The sequence below is a fragment of the Heterodontus francisci genome, chromosome 9 (assembly GCF_036365525.1).
Source record: "Heterodontus francisci isolate sHetFra1 chromosome 9, sHetFra1.hap1, whole genome shotgun sequence".
Taxonomy (NCBI): Eukaryota; Metazoa; Chordata; class Chondrichthyes; order Heterodontiformes; family Heterodontidae; genus Heterodontus; species Heterodontus francisci.
Genome location: NC_090379.1, coordinates 75142830 through 75161211, shown reverse-complemented (window position 1 = coordinate 75161211; position 18382 = coordinate 75142830). Strand labels below are relative to the sequence as shown.

Below are 18382 nucleotides of genomic sequence, written 5' to 3'. Positions count from 1 at the left end.
CTTCACGTGATCTGCAAAATGTTCTGAATCCCTGGGCTGAATTTTACTTGCCCCAGGGCGACAGGCTTGGCAGGGAGGGGTGGGGGGAGACAGTAAAATGGCAGGGGAATGCGTCGGAACAGAACTGGACATGTTCCGGTTGCCGGACAATTTTTCCGGAGAAATTTGGGCGGCAGGGTTGAGAGTGCACATAGCAGCAACGGACAGGCAATTAACCTGTTAAAAAAAAACAATTGAATGCTATTTTGTGGAGGTTTTTGAATTTTATCCAGGTATACGGGATCCACAGAGCTCCAGCAGCTCGCCAGTTATAAGGAGGTGAGAGCTCATTAGCAGCTGATTGGTGGTTGGAGGTTGAAACCATTGAGAGCAGCTACTTTTCATCACGGGGAGGGTAAGAAGCATTAAAGCCCAGGAGGGAGATGCTGGAGGCACTGCCAAGTGGGCACACACATCAGAGGCAGATTATAGGAAGGATCTCTCAGAGGCGCAGCAGTTCATAAGGGTGAAAGGGGACATGGACGAGGAGTGCTGCCATCCCTTTAAATATGGCACCTGTGTTTCAGCTGCCAGGACTTCCTCCCGCCCGCCACCTCCAGCTCCCATGCCTGCCAGCCGTTAATTGAACGTGAGCGACAAAATCCGCTTCCATGTGCCTGAGCAGCCAGGCAACCCAATTTGGGCTCCGATATCGGTACATACTCCCTTCCCGTAAAATTCAGCTCCCTATATATGCTATTGGCATTTATGCAGCCCATTAAGATGTCTAGTCTGAGGCACAAACACCAGCACTAATCATTAATGCTACTGATCTTAAATCCAGAATCCAAAATCCAGATTATCCTGGTTAATTTCTGCTGTCAACTAGATAAAGATGTTTCAGTTTACTAAGTACTGACATTATGTTCCAGCTACAGCGATATCAGCCTACTAGTAATTGCCACTTCTAACAGCATTTGCTTCACTGCTTGACAGTGTTCCACTGCCATAGATACTTGGATTGCCTGGCTAGATTTCTCGTGCCTTTCAAAGGCCATCCTCCTTAAACCCCTGATGCAACTGTGGTGCAATTATGACAGTGGTGTTGTGTTGTTGTTGGTATCATATTGCAAACAGTCATTAAATCTGCATTTTTGTTTGAACTAAATCTAGATATTGAAAACTTTTCTTGAAAGAGAACTATTCCATTTTAAAAGGAAAAACTTGTTTCATGTAACCAGATTGAACAATTGGAGGACTAGTTTGTTTTTGTGATCAAGATTTTGTTCACCTTCTGAGAATTGTAATGCTTTATCAAATTATTACTAATCGGGTCAAATAAAACATCCGATTCTACACGAGCTAATACAATAATTCACTCTTTGGCTATATTCTGGTTGATTTAAAAAATAAATCCTAATTGTACAAGTTCAATGCCATTAAAGACTACACCAAATCTAGGAAATATTGGGGCATTTGAACTTCAAGAACAAAGGCACAGTGGTCTCTGAGGTCAGCTGTAACTTGTGTAATTTAGAAATAATGCTCAGAATTATCTTCTTCATAGACTGTGAAGTTTGTTTATGAATTTCAAGCAACGATAAATACTGGCTCAGTCATCTGCTTGTGCCCAGCTTTCAAAGGTTGGCCAGAACTGTTGCAGAACATTTACATTACAGTGGGGCCCAGTGGGCTGAGTGGAATTTGAGGTCCCCACTCAATTTGCATTGCACAATGTACAAAAGTGTTCATAAGCTCCTGATGTATAGCACAATGCCCAGTTCAGGAACATTGTATCATCTATTTTCTGGAATAAATCCTGATTCTTTAAATCATGAACTTTCCTACAATATAATAGAAAATACAAACAGATCAAAAGTCTGACATTAAGCCAATCAAGAATATTATGTGCCACAAAAACAAGAAATGCTGGATTCACTCAGCAGGTCTGGCAGCATCTGTGGAAAGAGAAGCAGAGTTAACGTTTCGGGTCAGTGACCCTTCTTCGGAACTGCAGTTCCGAAGAAGGGTCACTGACCCGAAACGTTAACTCTGCTTCTCTTTCCACAGATGCTGCCAGACCTGCTGAGTGAATCCAGCATTTCTTGTTTTTGTTTCAGATTTCCAGCATCCGCAGTATTTTGCTTTTATATAAGAATATTATGTGGATACTTTTGCAAATTTGTGAGAAAAGAGGTCCCAACTTTAATTGGTGTTCTTCCCACACTTAGGCTCCTTCGCCCAAATATTAAAACATTGGCTTTCTAATCCAGTGTCACAAGCTTGCATTTCAGCATAACTGATAATGTATGACCTTTGGGTGAGTTTCCCAGTCTTGGCCAGAACTCGGAATAGGCCATGGTGTAGCAGCAGAACACTGAATCATAACACAAAGAAAATTAGCATGATCATCTTTGCTGTGCACGAGCACCATCTTTTGTAGGTTGAACACTGATGGAAGATACAAACATATCTGCACTTTATGCTAACCTGGCCTCTAAGCTGAACCTCTCAGCTAAGGAAGTGTGGCAGCAAGGAGGTAGCAATAGTCAACAAGAAAAGGAAGAGCCAGAGGAAATAATAATCAAATACTCAGATTGTATCTAATCATGCCATTACATCACTGCTGTGCACAAAGGAAAAGCACCACACTATTACACCTTTTCATTCATTGACTTCCTCACGATTTACAAATTTTGTCACAACATTAGACAAACTGTTTAATTAAGTAAACAAGTTTAAATTAATGCAACAAAATGATGAAATTGCTTTTCAGAAAAATAATGGAAGCAAAATGAAAATGAGAACTGGGTGCTTTCGCTACTTGTGCCATTTCTGGCTCTTATGAAGGAAACTGAATTTAATTCCTTTTCATTTATTATAAGGTTTAAATTACACAGGGAGTCTGGGTAGCTGTAACTGTTCAGCAGCTTGTATCTGTCATAGCTAAAAGTGATGCATTATACTATCAACACAAAACAAAAATATTTAACATTGCCATAATTTAATTTGAATTAACATCATAAATAAGAAAAAATATTTAACTTTAGAAAGAGTTAAAAGTAAAATGGGAAAGAATTTAATGTTGTTTTCATCTGAAATGAACAGTCTGACACAGAAAATGATAAAATAAAATATCAGTGGTGCGTAGAGTTTAATCCAAGAAATTTTGTCCCCTGTGCCGCACATTACTCCATCTCAATTGCATATTAAACAACCCTATCAAAAAAGGCATTGGCATCTGCTGTGCTGCCACAAATTGTGAATTAAATGAAATTGATGTCCTCTGTCGTATATTTATGAAGACAGACCATTCTCAGAAGTATTCTGCTTATGAAGAATTTATGATTGCAAACTGTTCCTGAACAAAAAGTGGCAATAAATTCTTTTTTTGTAACCTCCCCTCTCAGGGTATTGAGTCTGCTGCTGCTGGTAAATTTGTCACAGCAGAAAACAATAGCTAAATCTGGATTCCACTGTGAGGCTTTATATTATTAGTATTCCCATGGTATAGGGAACTGGATTGCCAGAATTATTCACCTAACATTTTCTTGACTAGATTAGTCTGATATCATTTGGGTATAATGATTTCATTGTGCCTGGACGGCGGAGACCCTCCCGCATCCAGCACAATGACTTTTTATTGCTCACAATATTGCCAAGGATTATCTTATGCTTTAAATGGCCAGTTTAGTTATGGGGATTATCACCCAATTGACGTTTCTTTTGTTTTTAAACTAATGTGATAATTGCAATTAATTTGATGAATACAGTACAGTAATTTGGAAATTTCTTGAGATAGCATACTGTGTTTTTGTTCATTTATACAGCAGGTACTCTGAGCTGAGTCTCTGACTTGATTTTAATTGTTTTTTTTTAAAGGTAGTGGTGTTTCCAGCCAGTACACATGTCAATAAGGAGATGGTTTGTCAATACTAACCTTAAAAATGATCACAGTGCATGAAGCTAATTGATGTTTTTCCTTTGTTATGTCAGAGAACGCTTAGAGAGAAGACTCGGGACACAGTTATGGGGCCAAGTGGGGCAGGAACATGTGATCTTCTGTCACCTGAAAGCAGCAGCCTAGTGAGGCAGCTGGAGGTCAGAATCAAAGAGCTGAAAGGCTGGATGAGAGATACAGAGCTTTTTATCTTTAATTCCTGCTTGCTGCAAGAAAAAGAAGGAACAATGGAGGTCCAGAAAAAACTGCAGTATTTTAAGGTAGCAGTCCACGTAATGTCCTTTTAATGCATTTTATATGGTGTGCAACATGGCAATTTGTGGATGGTTTATAGCAAACAAAAGCAGTAAGTAGTAAACTAAAATAAAAGTAGTTGTTGGAAAGGAAGAAACAAATATGATACTTTAGAGGATTATATGGCACATTGCCAATTTGCATGAAAATAATTGTAACATAAGATGCCTGTTGTGGTTTATTTTGTTATGAAAGTCGGAAACAAAAATAGAAGAACTGCAGTAAAATCCCTTTTGCCTGCATTGTAACAGTGCTTTCTTGAGCAGTTCATAATACAGTAAAATCTGATATTATCCATGTGATATCATTCTCTATGTATCAAAACTTTGTAACAGACCCACGTGTGAGAGGAAAAATATACCAAATGTTAATGACAACATTGAGATGGGAAGTTCTTTTTCCCCAATAACTGCCATATTTCTATGATATTCAGGACATGGATGACAGTGGCACGACATTTACCACAGAGAATTCAACTGACACAGCTATTCTTTCTGAGACTTTGTCAATAAGAAACGTACTGCCAGAAGGACGTGGAGGCTTTGGAGAGGGTACAGAAGAGGTTTACCAGGATGTTGCCTGGTCTGGAGGGCATTAGCTATGAGGATAAACTCGGATTGTTTTCACTGGAACGACGGAGGTGGCGGGGCGACATGATAGAGGTTTACAAAGTTATGAGCGGCATGGACAGAGTGGATAGTCAGAAGCTTTTTCCCAGGGTGGAAGAGTCAGTTACTAGGGGACATAGGTTTAAGGTGAGAGGGGCAAAGTTTAGAGGGGATGTGCGAGGCAAGTTCTTTACACAGAGGGTGGTGAGTGCCTGGAACTTGCTGCCGGGGGAGGTGGTGGAAGCAGGTACGATAGCAACGTTTAAGAGGCATCTTGACAGATACATGAATAGAATGGGAATATAGGGATACGGTCCCCGGAAGTGCAGAAGGTTTTAGTTTAGACGGGCATCAAGATCAGCGCAGGCTTGGAGGGCCGAATGGCCTGTTCCTGTGCTGTACTGTTCTTTGTTCTTTGTTGTTCTTTGTACATTTTTTATGCTTATCTTGCCTCACAGAGTTAAACTTTCTACCTGTTCGCTGTTTCATTAATGATAGAAACCTATTTGTGGGTGATACACTCTGTGAATTTTAATATTTAATTCCATCAAGGACAACCAATCAATGAGGAGTGAATCAAAAATTAGTTCACATACTGAATGTAGCGGGGAGGTGTACTAAAGCACACCCATCCTGTAATAGTTCACATTAAGACAATGAAAATGTGTACCTAGTTACCAATCTTGGCCATATTTTTAGGTGTAGACATTGAATGAAGGCAAGGGATGTTCCCACAAGGAGTGAAAATGATTAGGGTGAGCCACTCTGGACTGTTCTCACACAGATCTATGTGACCATCTCAGGAGTAACATCAGCGGAAGCTTGGGAGTAAGTTATTTGTCCATCCTCTTGACCAGAGCTTATCACATAGTCTAGGAAAGTGCAAGGGGCAATGGGAAAAAAATAATAGAAATATTACAAAGAGGAACAGAGAGTGAAAAAAAATAGCCTTGGCTCTGTATTCTCCCAAATTTATAAACAGAATATACAATGACTATCAACAGTACATTTAGAATTGCATCCTGAGGAAAGCCTTATAACTTTGTTGTGATTTCATCATTTATGAATCATTACATCATATTCATGAAATGAGCAAAATAAGAACAATAGCCATTATGTTTGCAATAGATCAGGATAGATTTTTTTTAAAAACTTGTATGAAACCAGTGTTGCATTTCATGATGACTAGGTCTTAGCAACAAATTACTTATTAATTTATCACATATATGTGACCTTCACTGGAGAAACTAAAAATTAAGTGATAGAATGCTTCCACTTTATAACCTACCACCCAATATTATGCCATTAATACCAGTATAACTACACCTATGATTCAATTTTTTTTAGTAAAATGGGAATGTAAACGCATATATTTTATCACACCTCATCTAGTTCATAAAACCTGCTTATCAGAACAGCATTGTGTTGCTGCAGATTGGCATATCGTCACCCGTACCATAGATTAATGAGGTGAAACTTTGCACCTCGGGCTTCTCACCTATGCCCATACCATCAAGAAAGAGGATAAAGAGGCTAGAAGCTTCTCCACAAAGATAGAAAGATACTTACAGGGTCACTTTCTCCTGGCAGCTAATTCAAAGTAGTGTTGGCAGAAGAAGGGGAGCAGGTTCCCTATGTCAAGAATTGGTGCATACTGCATGGAAAGGAGATGCTTGAAAAATGATTCATAAAATTATTCAAACAGGAACATGTAGAAATGGGCAAATATTAGAACAGAAGAAAAAGGAGGAGGAGTAGGCCATACGGCCCCTTGAGTCTCTTCCATCATTCAGTAAGATCATTACTGAACTTTTGCATCAATTCCAGTTTCCTGCTCTATTCCCAACTCTTTTGATAACATTGGTGCCCAAAAATCTATTGATCACAGTCATTAATATACTCAACAACTGAGTATTCAGAGCCCTTTGACATTGAGAATTCCAAAGATTCACAACCCTCTGAGTGAAGGCATTTCTCCTCAACTGAATCCTGGATGCCTGACCTCTTATCCTAAGACTGTGACCTCTAGTTCTAAACTCTCCAGCCCAGGGGAAACAGCCTCTCAGAATCTAACCTGTCAAGCCCGCTAAGCATTTTATACATTTCAATAAGATCACCTCTCATTCTTCTAAACTCCAGAGAATAAAGGCCCATTGTACTTAATCTCTCCTGGTAGGACAGCCCTTTCATCATCAAAATCAATCTAATGAACCTTTGTTTCCCTCCCCTTGTGTATATCCTTCCTTAGATAAGAAGACCAAAACTTTTTTTTATTCTTTCATGTGATGTGGGCATCACTGGCAAAGCCAGCATTTGTTGCCCATCCCTAATTGCCCTTGAACTGTGTGGCCTGTTAGGCCATTTCAAAGGGCACTTAGGGGTCAACCACATTGCTGGGGTCTGGAGTCACATGCAGGCCGGACCTGGTAAGGACAGCAGATTTCCTTCCCTAAAGGACATTAGTGAACCAGATGTGTTAACTGTACACAGTATTCCTAGTGTGGTCTCACCAAAGCTCTGTACAATTGTAGCAAGACAGATTTTTAATTAGTAATGGGTTGAAGGGTTATGGAGAACGGGCAGGAAAGTGGAGTTGAGGCCGAGATGAGATCAGCCATGATCGTATTGAATGGCACAGCAGGCTCAAGGGGCTAAGTTGCCTACTCCTGCTCCTAGTTCTTATGTTCTTACTCTTATATTCCAACCCTGTTGTAATAAAGGCTATTTGCCTTCCTAATTGTTTGCTGCACCTACATGTTAACTTTCTTTGATTTGTGTACAAGGAAACCCAAATCCCTTTGAAAACCAACATTTACTGGTCTCTCACTTTTGAAAAATATTCTGCTTTTCCATTCCTCTTACCAAAGTGGATAATTTCACATTTCCTCACATTATATTTCACCTGCCACTTTCTTGCCTAATCTCAGAACCAGTCTATATCCCTTTGCAGCCACTTTATGTCCTCCTCACAACTTACTTTCCCAACTAGCTTTGTATTATCAGCAAACTTGGATATATTACACTCGGTCCCCTCAACTAATTAATTGATATAGATTGTAACTAGCTGAGGCCCAGGCACTAAACCTTGTGACACTCCACTAGTTACAACCTGCTATCCTGAAAATAATCTGTTTATTCCTACTCTTTATTTTCTGTCCATTAACAAATCCTCAACCCATGTTAACATATTACCCCTAATCTCAGGAAGCCTTATCTTCTGTTCTTTCTTTTTTTTCTTTTGGGCCTCCTTATCTCGAGAGACAATGGATACGCGCCTGGAGGTGGTCAGTGGTTTGTGAAGCAGCGCCTGGAGTGGCTATAAAGGCCAATTCTGGAGTGACAGGCTCTTCCACAGGTGCTGCAGAGAAATTTGTTTGTTGGGGTTGTTGCACAGTTGGCTCTCCCCTTGCGCCTCTGTCTTTTTTCCTGCCAACTACTAAGTCTCTTCGACTCGCCACAATTTAGCCCTGTCTTTATGGCTGCCCGCCAGCTCTGGCGAATGCTGGCAACTGACTCCCACGACTTGTGATCAATGTCACACGATTTCATGTCGCGTTTGCAGACGTCTTTATAACGGAGACATGGACGGCCGGTGGGTCTGATACCAGTGGCGAGCTCGCTGTACAATGTGTCTTTGGGGATCCTGCCATCTTCCATGCGGCTCACATGGCCAAGCCATCTCAAGCGCCGCTGACTCAGTAGTGTGTATAAGCTGGGGGTGTTGGCCGCTTCAAGGACTTCTGTGTTGGAGATATAGTCCTGCCACCTGATGCCAAGTATTCTCCGAAGGCAGCGAAGATGGAATGAATTGAGACGTCGCTCTTGGCTGGCATACGTTGTCCAGGCCTCGCTGCCATAGAGGAAGGTACTGAGGACACAGGCCTGATACACTCTGACTTTTGTGTTCCGTGTCAGTGCGCCATTTTCCCACACTCTCTTGGCCAGTCTGGACATAGCAGTGGAAGCCTTACCCATGCGCTTGTTGATTTCTGCATCTAGAGACAGGTTACTGGTGATAGTTGAGCCTAGGTAGGTGAACTCTTGAACCACTTCCAGAGCGTGGTCGCCAATATTGATGGATGGAGCATTTCTGACATCCTGCCCCATGATGTTCGTTTTCTTGAGGCTGATGGTTAGGCCAAATTCATTGCAGGCAGACGCAAACCTGTCGATGAGACTCTGCAGGCATTCTTCAGTGTGAGATGTTAAAGCAGCATCGTCAGCAAAGAGGAGTTCTCTGATGAGGACTTTCCGTACTTTGGACTTCGCTCTTAGACGGGCAAGGTTGAACAACCTGCCCCCTGATCTTGTGTGGAGGAAAATTCCTTCTTCAGAGGATTTGAACGCATGTGAAAGCAGCAGGGAGAAGAAAATCCCAAAAAGTGTGGGTGCGAGAACACAGCCCTGTTTCACACCACTCAGGATAGGAAAGGGCTCTTCTGTAACAACCTATTATAAGGTACTTTATCGAATGCCTTCTAAAAATCCAAAATACTACATCTACTGGCTGCCCCTTATTCATCCTACTAGGCACACCTTCAAAAAGCTCTAACAGATTTGTCAAACATGATTTCTTTTTCATAAATCCATGTTGACACTGCCTAATCATATTATGATTTTGCAGGTGCCCTGTTATCATGTCCCTAATGATAGATTCTAGCAGTTTCTCTACTATTGATGTAGCTCCCTATAGTTGGCTGTTTTCTCTCTCCCTCCTTTCTCAGCCAGCGGGGTAACATTTACTACCATAGAGAATTCAAGTTTTATCAATTTGTTCAGGTAGAAACATAATTTTAGCTATTCGGATTTTGATAGGTTTATATCTGCAACATTTAATCTGATGAATGCACCTCAGACCAGTAAAAATGAGATCCAGTATTCCTATTCAAGCAGACAGTTAAGATCCCATGGCACTATTTGAAGAGCAGATGTCCTGGACATATTCTTTCCTCAAGTCGCACAACCAAAAAGTAGATTAACTGATCAATTCATCTCATTGTTCTTTGTGACCTTGGTGTGTGCAAAATGGTTGCTGCATTCACATACCTAGCATTTCAAAGTAATTTGTTATGAAGTGTTTTAGGATATTCTGAAAGACATAATAAGATGCTATATAAATGCAAATTGTTTCTTGCTTTAAAGGAATAGAATGATTTTGGCTTTACCAATGTTTAACTGGAAGAAGTTCTGAATAATCTGTGACATGATAGGGCTGATTTTTCTCTTTGGGACCCTGCTGGGTGCTTGATAGGCTCAGCATACCTCTGCACTTGCAACAGAAAGTCTGAATCTTTCCTAGGCCATTTGCATAGCTCAGACATGTTCCCAGCACACCCTCTGATAGTACTTTGCGCTTGAATTGGAGGGCCAAAAGTCCTGAAGATTGTCCTGGGAAAATCATGCAAAACCAGGGACCAGATTTTGCTGAAAAAAAAGTGTCCGAATAATACATGCCATTATTAACGTGTATTGACAAGATTGACCATCAATTTGTAGTGAGGAAAAGATACCCCGTGAATTGTGAATCACCACAAGTTGCTGGCCAATTTGCGCTGCACTTCCATTAGCATTGTGAAAATCGCATCTCGCGCTTAACCTCCCTGTGATTTTCATGAATTTTCTGCATTTGCACATTAATTGCCCATTACACTCACCACAGAAAGTTAAGTCTGGTAATTTCCAGCATAAGTACCCTTTTACCAACATGATAATTGATAATGACTGCCAACCATCCTCTCTTCCCAGAAAATGAACAGTTATAAGTATGGATAAATAAAAGCAAAATACTGCGGATGCTGGAAATCTGAAATAAAAACAAGAAATGCTGGAACCACTCAGCAGGTCTGGCAGCATCTGTGGAAAGAGAAGCAGAGTTAACGTTTCGGGTCAGAGACCCTTCATCAGAACCGATTTTAATGGTGTATTGACATGAAGGGTCACTGACCCGAAACGTTAACTCTTTTCACAGTTGTAAGTATGGAGTCTCACTCCATCAGGTTGTGAATTATTTTAGCAGAAATGTCAAATTTTAAATTTAAATTTTTGGTTTCTTACTACTCCTTTCTATCTGTTTTATCTCTCTCTTAATCCAGTCTTACTTTCCTTTTCTTTATTTCTCTTTCATACATGATGTGACATTGAACTCACCCCCTCTAATTCACCCTCCTTTTCAGTCTTTTCTCTGTTTGTTTTTCAATCCTTTAGTCTCATTGTTTATGAAGATAAGCTGTTTGTTCTGTTGTCCCCCAGGCCCCAGGTGCCCGGTTTACCTCACTGCACTATTATCGGCTCACACCTCCAGCAACATAGTGAGCAAAATATTTTAAAACCTAACTGTGCGTGAGCAAGTCTAACAAGGCCACAAGGTGCCCCGCTCCTACAAAGTCTGGCCCCAGACATTTATTTTTTATCATTGACCTTTCTTCTGGAATTGTGGTCGACCCTGTGGCCCATGTGGGTTCTGAAACAAGCCCTGATGCTCCCCTTGGCCACTGCTGATAAGGAGGAAAATAAGACAGGAGGCAACAAATGTCCTTTCCTGCCTCATTATAGCAACAACTTCATTTATATTGTGCTTGAATGTTAATAATTGTCACAGGATATTTTACAGGAATGATAGTAAAATGTATGTAGAGTGAAAAGGAGGAAATCGCAGGAGAGGTGACAAAAGGGTTTGGCATAGAGGTGGGTTTTAAGGAACGTCTTAAAGGAGGAGAGGGAGGTGAAGAGCAGAGGATTTAGGTAGTGAATTACAAAGAGTAGTGGAACTTAGGTATACTGATTTTTTTTCTGTTAATACAAGTGAAGGAATGTTATGTATATCTACAGCTTATGTGATATACATATCTGTCACTGTGCATGTGCTGCTTCAATTTCCAACCTCTCAAGACAACCTCCAAGCTCACCACGTCCACGAGACCTACCTCCTGTGCCTTTGACCTCATTCTCATTGCAATATTGACCACCCACCTCTCTTTCTGGCCCCCAAGCTTGCTGATTTTGAATGATTTACTCTCTTTAGGCACCGTATTCTTCCAATTTCAAAACTGCCACCATGACATTCTCCTCAAAAAACCCACCTATGGGCTTCCTTTCCTCGCTAACTATGTCACCCTACTTCCAATTTCTCAGATCCATGCCCACCTTTCCCAATAAATTCCAGTTTTAATCTCCCTAATCAGGATATCACCTCTCCAACATCACTAAAATGGCTCTATACAAAATAACAAATTACATTCACTGTAATGATGACCATGATGCATTCTCTTCCCAGTCTTCCTCTACCATCTTCATCAAACACCGCTACTTCGTTATCCAACTTGGGTGCACTGTCATCACTTGATTCCAGTCTTTGCTATCCAATTGTAGTTAAAGGATCTCAATCAATTTTTCTTTACACCCTACACCATTAAAACAGGAGTACCCCCAAGAAGTTCCCCCAAACTTTGCCCCGTCCTCTTGCTAATCTACATGCATATCTCATCTTGGTAACATCATCTGTAGATATGAGTCCAGCTTCTACATGTACACAGACAACACCCAGCTCTACTTCTCCACCACCTCTCTTGACCTTCCATTGCCTCTGTGCTAATAGACTTTTCTTCTGACATCCGATCCTGGATGAGATGCAATTTTCTCTAGCTAAACATTGGGAAGGCTGAAGCCTGCCTCAAATTCCGTACCTAGAGCCAGAATAGGAATCCCCATGTACAATCAGGATAGGAATCATCCTGTACTGCCCAGAGCAGGAATTGCTCTGTACAGCTAAGGATTGAAAACATTTTGTGCAGCAGGAATTCTCTGAAAGATAGAAAGCAACTGATACTTATAGAATCATAGAATGATACAGCACAGAAGGAGGCCATTCGGCTCCTTGAAAGAGTTATCCAATTAATCCCCCTCTCCTGATCTTTCCTGATGGTCCTGTAATGATTTCCCTTCAAATATTTATCCAATTTGCTTTTGAAAGCTACTGTTCAATCTGGTTCCACTGTTCATGCTTTTGAACACTTTTATCATAATCTCCTCTTAACCTTCTCTGCTCTAAGAAGAACAACCCAAACTATTCCAGTCTCTCTACATAACTGATGTCCCTCATCCTTGGTAGCATTCTAGTAAATCCCTTCTGCACCCAGTCTAAGGCCTTAACATCTTATTTAAAGTATAGCGTCCAGAATTGAACACAATATTCCAGCTGAGGCCTAACCAGTGTTTCATAATTGTTTAGCATAACGTCCTTGCTTTTGTAGTCTGTATGTCTATAAGTATGTCTATAAGCCTTCTCAACTTGTCCTGCCACCTTCAAAGATTTGTGTAAATAAACCCCCGGTCTCTTTGTTCCTGCAACTCTTTAAAATTGTACCATTTAGTTTATATTGCCTCTCCTTATTCATAATACCAAAATGAATCACTTCACACCTCTCTGTGTTAAATTTCATCTGTCATGAGTCTGCCCATTTCATCAGTTTTTCTATGTCCTCCTGAAGTCTGTTACAATCCTCAGCATTGATTACTACTATGTTATCTGCAAACTTTAATATTATGTCCTGTATACTCAGGTCCAGGTCATTAATTTATATCAAAAAGAGCAGAGATCTTAATGTGAACTCCTGGGGACCACCATTGTATGCCTTCCTTCAGTCTGAAAAATAACCTTTCACCATTGCTCTCTGATTTCTGTCCCTTAGGCAATTTCATATCCATGCTGCAACTGATTCCATGGACTTTAATTTTTCTTACAAGCCTGTAGTGTGGTACTTTGTCAAAAGCCTTTTTTAAATGCAAATTTACACCATCAACCACATTACCCTCATCAATGTTCTCCATTACTTCATCAAAGAACTCAACTAAGTTAGTCAAACATGATTTACCTTGAACAAATTTGTGGTGACTTTCGTTTATTAGTCCATAATTTTCTAAATGTCAGTTAGTTTTGTCCCGGAGTACTGGACGAGAAATTCAGTTGCGTAGCGCTACTTCTAGCTTCGTTTCCTGGGGACAGGACTTTTTCTAATGCAAACATTCTGAAGGTGCTCTGGAGTGTTTTTGGAGGTGTTTTGATAAATTCCTGGATTTGCCAGAGTGTGTTGCTACATCCTCACAGGGATGGCAGAGGAGGTGACCTGAGCACACAAAGGCTGCAACTGGTATGGGGACAGCGGTGGCAAGCTCTGCGCAATCCCCTCTGACAAGTAGGAGTCGGACTCCTCTATGCTCCTTGACAGTTACAGGAGGCTGTCTGGCAGGCTAGCCAATGCACCCAGCATCTCGGTGTGCATGCCCATTCAGCCCTCTCCTATATGCCGTCCCATCAAGGTCCACATCTGAGTCCTCTGTAGCAGCACTCGTCTGCCAACTTGCTCTCCAGTGAGCTGGCAAACGAACCAACCTTTACCCGTGGCCTGGTTGCAGCCTGCTTGTGCCCGGTGACTCACTATGCGCTGATCCCAACACTATATTAGCCTCCAAATTAAGTGCAGTGCCAATGTCTGAGCTGGTTGCTACAAGTGATGTGGCCCCTTCATTAGTTCTGTGCTTTTGCTCTCTCCCTCCCTCCTTGGGCTCCTGTGGCTGGGCAGGTGGCAGTTCTTGGGTGTCTGAAAGTAGGAACTCAGAAGGGTGTTAGTGTGAGGGAAGGATGATGGGGTGGGAAGCAAGAGGTTCATGGTCACACCATCAACAGCTTGCTCATCATGCCAGATAGAAGGATGAGCATGTGCTGGGAGTTGAGAAACGGCATAAGGCAGGAACATACTGTCATCCTCAATGTTCTCAGGGCCCCATCACAGCCAGCCCCATGATGCAGAGAAACATCTCTTCCATAGGGTTCAGGAGGCGCAGGCATCATGTAAAGATGCATTCAGTGACCTTGACTGCCCACTTGAGGTGATAAGACTCTTGTGGCACTGCTGGCAGGTCCTTTGGTCCAGACTCCAGGAGTTGGCCTTCCTGACCATCTGCTCGCACTTCCTTCCAGGGTGGACCTTAAGGATCTCTGGAACCCCCTTCATTGGACCATGGCATCTCCCCACTTGCTCATCTGCATGACTAATGCCTCCTGTGCCACAGCAATCACTATGGATCCTCTGTTTGCCCTGGTGTTCAGTTTGTCAGCATTTCCATTGCAGCAATCTTTTTGCGCAGCTTCCCTTTGAGGCAGTCTGCCTTTAGGAAGAAGAGGCTGTCTGTACTATGCAATCAGCAAACAATACTGCTGGAGCCTCCGGCCTCCTGCTGTGTATAGAGCTCACCAACTGCATTCAGGAGCAGAGAGCTGTGTTGGAGGTGCACCAGCTAGTGGACAACCATGCAGAACCATTCAAATTTTGTGTGTTGGCCATCTCGATCTGAATGGTCAAAGGTACAGCATGAATCACAACCAGCCTCCTGAAATTCAGAGCAACCCAATTTCTAACACACTGGGCAGGATTTTATCCCCTTAGAGACAGGAACAGAGGTGGGGAGGCAAACAAAATGGCAAAGGGTGCCATTTCCGACAGTGCCCGGACCTCCTGCCATTTTGTCTGGGCGGCAAAGGCCAAGGACGGCATTCCCGCCCCAGGTGAATAGAGGCCCTTAAGTGGCCAATTAATGGCCACTTAAGGGCCTCTTCCCACCTCCACTCCTATTTTGTGGAGGATGGAGGGCCCTGCCGCCGCTGCCTGGCAGCCTCCTAGCAAGATCGGGGGTGGAGGCTTTGGGGGCAATCCAGGGCTCCCTGAGGACCCCCCCCCACCCCGAGTGGTGATCTCCGCCACTCCCCTCCCCCCACAAGAAGACCCCTCCCCACCCTCTCTAACACACCCTCCACCCCATTCAGGCAGGCCCCCTGGCAACCCTGACCCCACTTACCTGTCCTGGGGTCCCCAACATCTTTGGTACTGCAGAATTGCCTCCACAAAATCTCCCTTTTGGTCCCTGATCAGCCCCACTCTTCCTTTAACTACCTTTTGCTATTTATATCTTCATAAAATACTTTTGTGTCCTCTTTTATGTTCACCCCTAATCGTATTGTCATGTTTTCTCTTTGCTTCTTATTCCCTTTTTTAGATCCCTTCTGTACTTTCTGCATTCAACTTAGTTCTTTACTGTATTAAAACTTTACATTTGTCATAACTCCCCTTTATCTGTTCCATTTTAATCTCTGTGGCAGCAAACTTGACTCCATAGCGCCTGTAGTTTCGGTGCCAGCTGACACCCTCGCTTAAACATGCGCAGCTGAACGGGTGTTTAGCAGCAGAAAGGACCCCCACCATCATCAACTATTTTCAGGTCCATTGCTGATTGATGTCTACTGGCTCTGTCCGAGTTTGTAGGAGTGCTGTGTTTTCTAGTGCTATTTAAAGTTGGTGATAGTGACAGGGAGTGGTGTTGTATGTGATGAAGTCCCTGGTTCTGACTTCAAGAGCTCTGATCAGACCAATTGCTCCCATTCATCGATGCTTTAGTTACCATCCCACTTGGCCTTCAGCATGACAGGGAGATTGAGTAGAAGCAACACAGAGGAGGACAAGCTGCTTGCAGAGAGAGGAGGAGGGGGAGAAAGACTCTCAGCTGAAGGCCTTATCTACACATGGTCTTCAGGGAGTATTTCCCTTCTCTCAACCTAAGCCAGGAACAGTGTGTACGACTTCTCCCTTTTGCTAAGGAGAGGCTCAGTGAAATCTGTCAACTCGCAGGCTTGGAGGGCCGAAGGGCCTGTTCCTGTGCTGTAATTTTCTTTGTTCTTTGTTCTTGCAGGCAGACCTGCAGCCTCAGAACAGGGTCACCGGGAGCAGTGGCCACTGCCGGTACTGCAAGAGGCCCTGCAGCCTCAGAATGGGGCAAAATTGGCACTGCCAGTGGCTGTGAAGGTGACCGTGGCCATGAATTTCTTCCCGTCGGGATCCTTCAGGGCTGGAGCAGGTGACATCTCTAACATCTCCCTGTTTGCCATCGACTACTGTGTAAAGGAGGTGACTGACTCTATTTATGCCAGGAGGGGGAAGTATATTGCGTTCTCTCTGACCAGAGAGAAGCAGGCGCTGCGTGTGTGCAGCTTTGCCAGGATAGCAGACTTCCCCATGGCGCAGGGTGTTATCAACTACACTCATGTGAATCTGTGAGCACTGCATCTAAATGCAACCACAAAGAGTTCCACTCCCTAAATGTGCAGTTGGTGTGCAACCATAATCAACGCACCATGCAAGTGAATGCCCTGTATCCCAGCAGCAGTCATAATGCCTTTATTCTGTGGCAGTCTGCTGTTGCCTCAGTATTTGAGTCCCAACGTCAAACCAGAGGGTGACAGGGCAGGGCGACAAGGGTTATCCACTGGCCTCCTGGTTCATGACCAACTACACGTGCCAAGTATGCATATAATGAGATCCTTGCTGTCACACCAGTCACCATTGTGCAGACGATTGGGTGTTCAAGGAATGCTTCCACTGCCTGGATCACTCTGGAGGAGCCCTGCAGTACATGCCGGAGCATATGTCACGATTTGTTGTGGCTGCTGTATCCTGCTCAGCTTCGCCATTATGAGGACACAGCCCTTGCCACCATGGCAAGCAGCTGAGGAGGAGGAGGAGAAGGAGCAAGAGATGGAGAAGAAAGAGGATGAGGAAGAGGAAAGGCGAAGGCCACAACTCCTTTCCAGCCGGGATATCTGTGATTGCCTCATTCGACAGCAGTACCAGTGAACACAACTCCAATTTCCTAATTTACAACCTTTCCTCTGTCACTGACCATTACCTTGGCCTCAATGCTGAAATAAAAGCCACCATAAAACAACAATTCTAAACCAACTTTGTCAAACAGACCATCCAATATTCCTTACAAAAGTCAACTAATCACCCCTTTGCAGTCCCTTAGTGCCTGTCTTCAATGTGCCTTTGCCTGGCTAGTGTTCCTATGCAGTGCTGTCCCAGTGACTACAGCATGGCTGACAGAAGACTGCAGACTTGCAGCTCTGGCCCGAGTTAGGACTGCACCACCTTGGCATGGGCAGCTGTAGTCTGGGCTGGCTGGCTGACTGACAACAGCAGGGACATTGATGGAATGGTAATGATGGGAGGATGAATGCTGTCATCCTCAGAGAAGACAGCAGGTTTGTGTTCTACAGAGCCTCTGCCACTCTCCTGGTGCTGCACCTCAGCAAAACTAGTAATCTGCTTTGGAACAGATTTCTGGACTGCTGTGACACCCTGCAAACCCTTCGAGCACTGGTATCTGCAACCATGATGGCAGAAGTCTGCCTGCATGCACCAACCTGGGTTTGCATGGCAACAAGCTGAGACTGCATGACATCAATCTGTGCTTCTATTGAAGCACTCAGACGTTGGGTGGCTTCTGCTTGAGTTGCGATGGGAGCTGAGACATCAGCCATCAGACACTGTATCATGGTTGGATGGGCAAGTGTTTTCATGGAGTTGGCCCCAATTTAACACTGGTCTGCACAAGGTCTGTACAAAACCCTGTGCCATGTTGGAACCGGACTCCTCCATGTTCCTTGACAGTTACAGCAGACTATCTAGAAGGCCTGCCAATTCACCAAGCATTT

At 43.1% G+C, this 18382-nt stretch overlaps 1 protein-coding gene across 1 annotated transcript in view; it reads left to right on the top strand.

Moving 5' to 3' along the window:
- akap6 (A kinase (PRKA) anchor protein 6) overlaps positions 1-18382 on the top strand; it is a 374046-nt gene that overhangs the window by 294148 nt on the left and 61516 nt on the right. The window contains exon 10 of the mRNA XM_068038344.1: positions 3976-4200. Coding sequence (XP_067894445.1) covers positions 3976-4200 — 225 coding nt within the window. The remainder of the gene's footprint in view (positions 1-3975; positions 4201-18382) is intronic.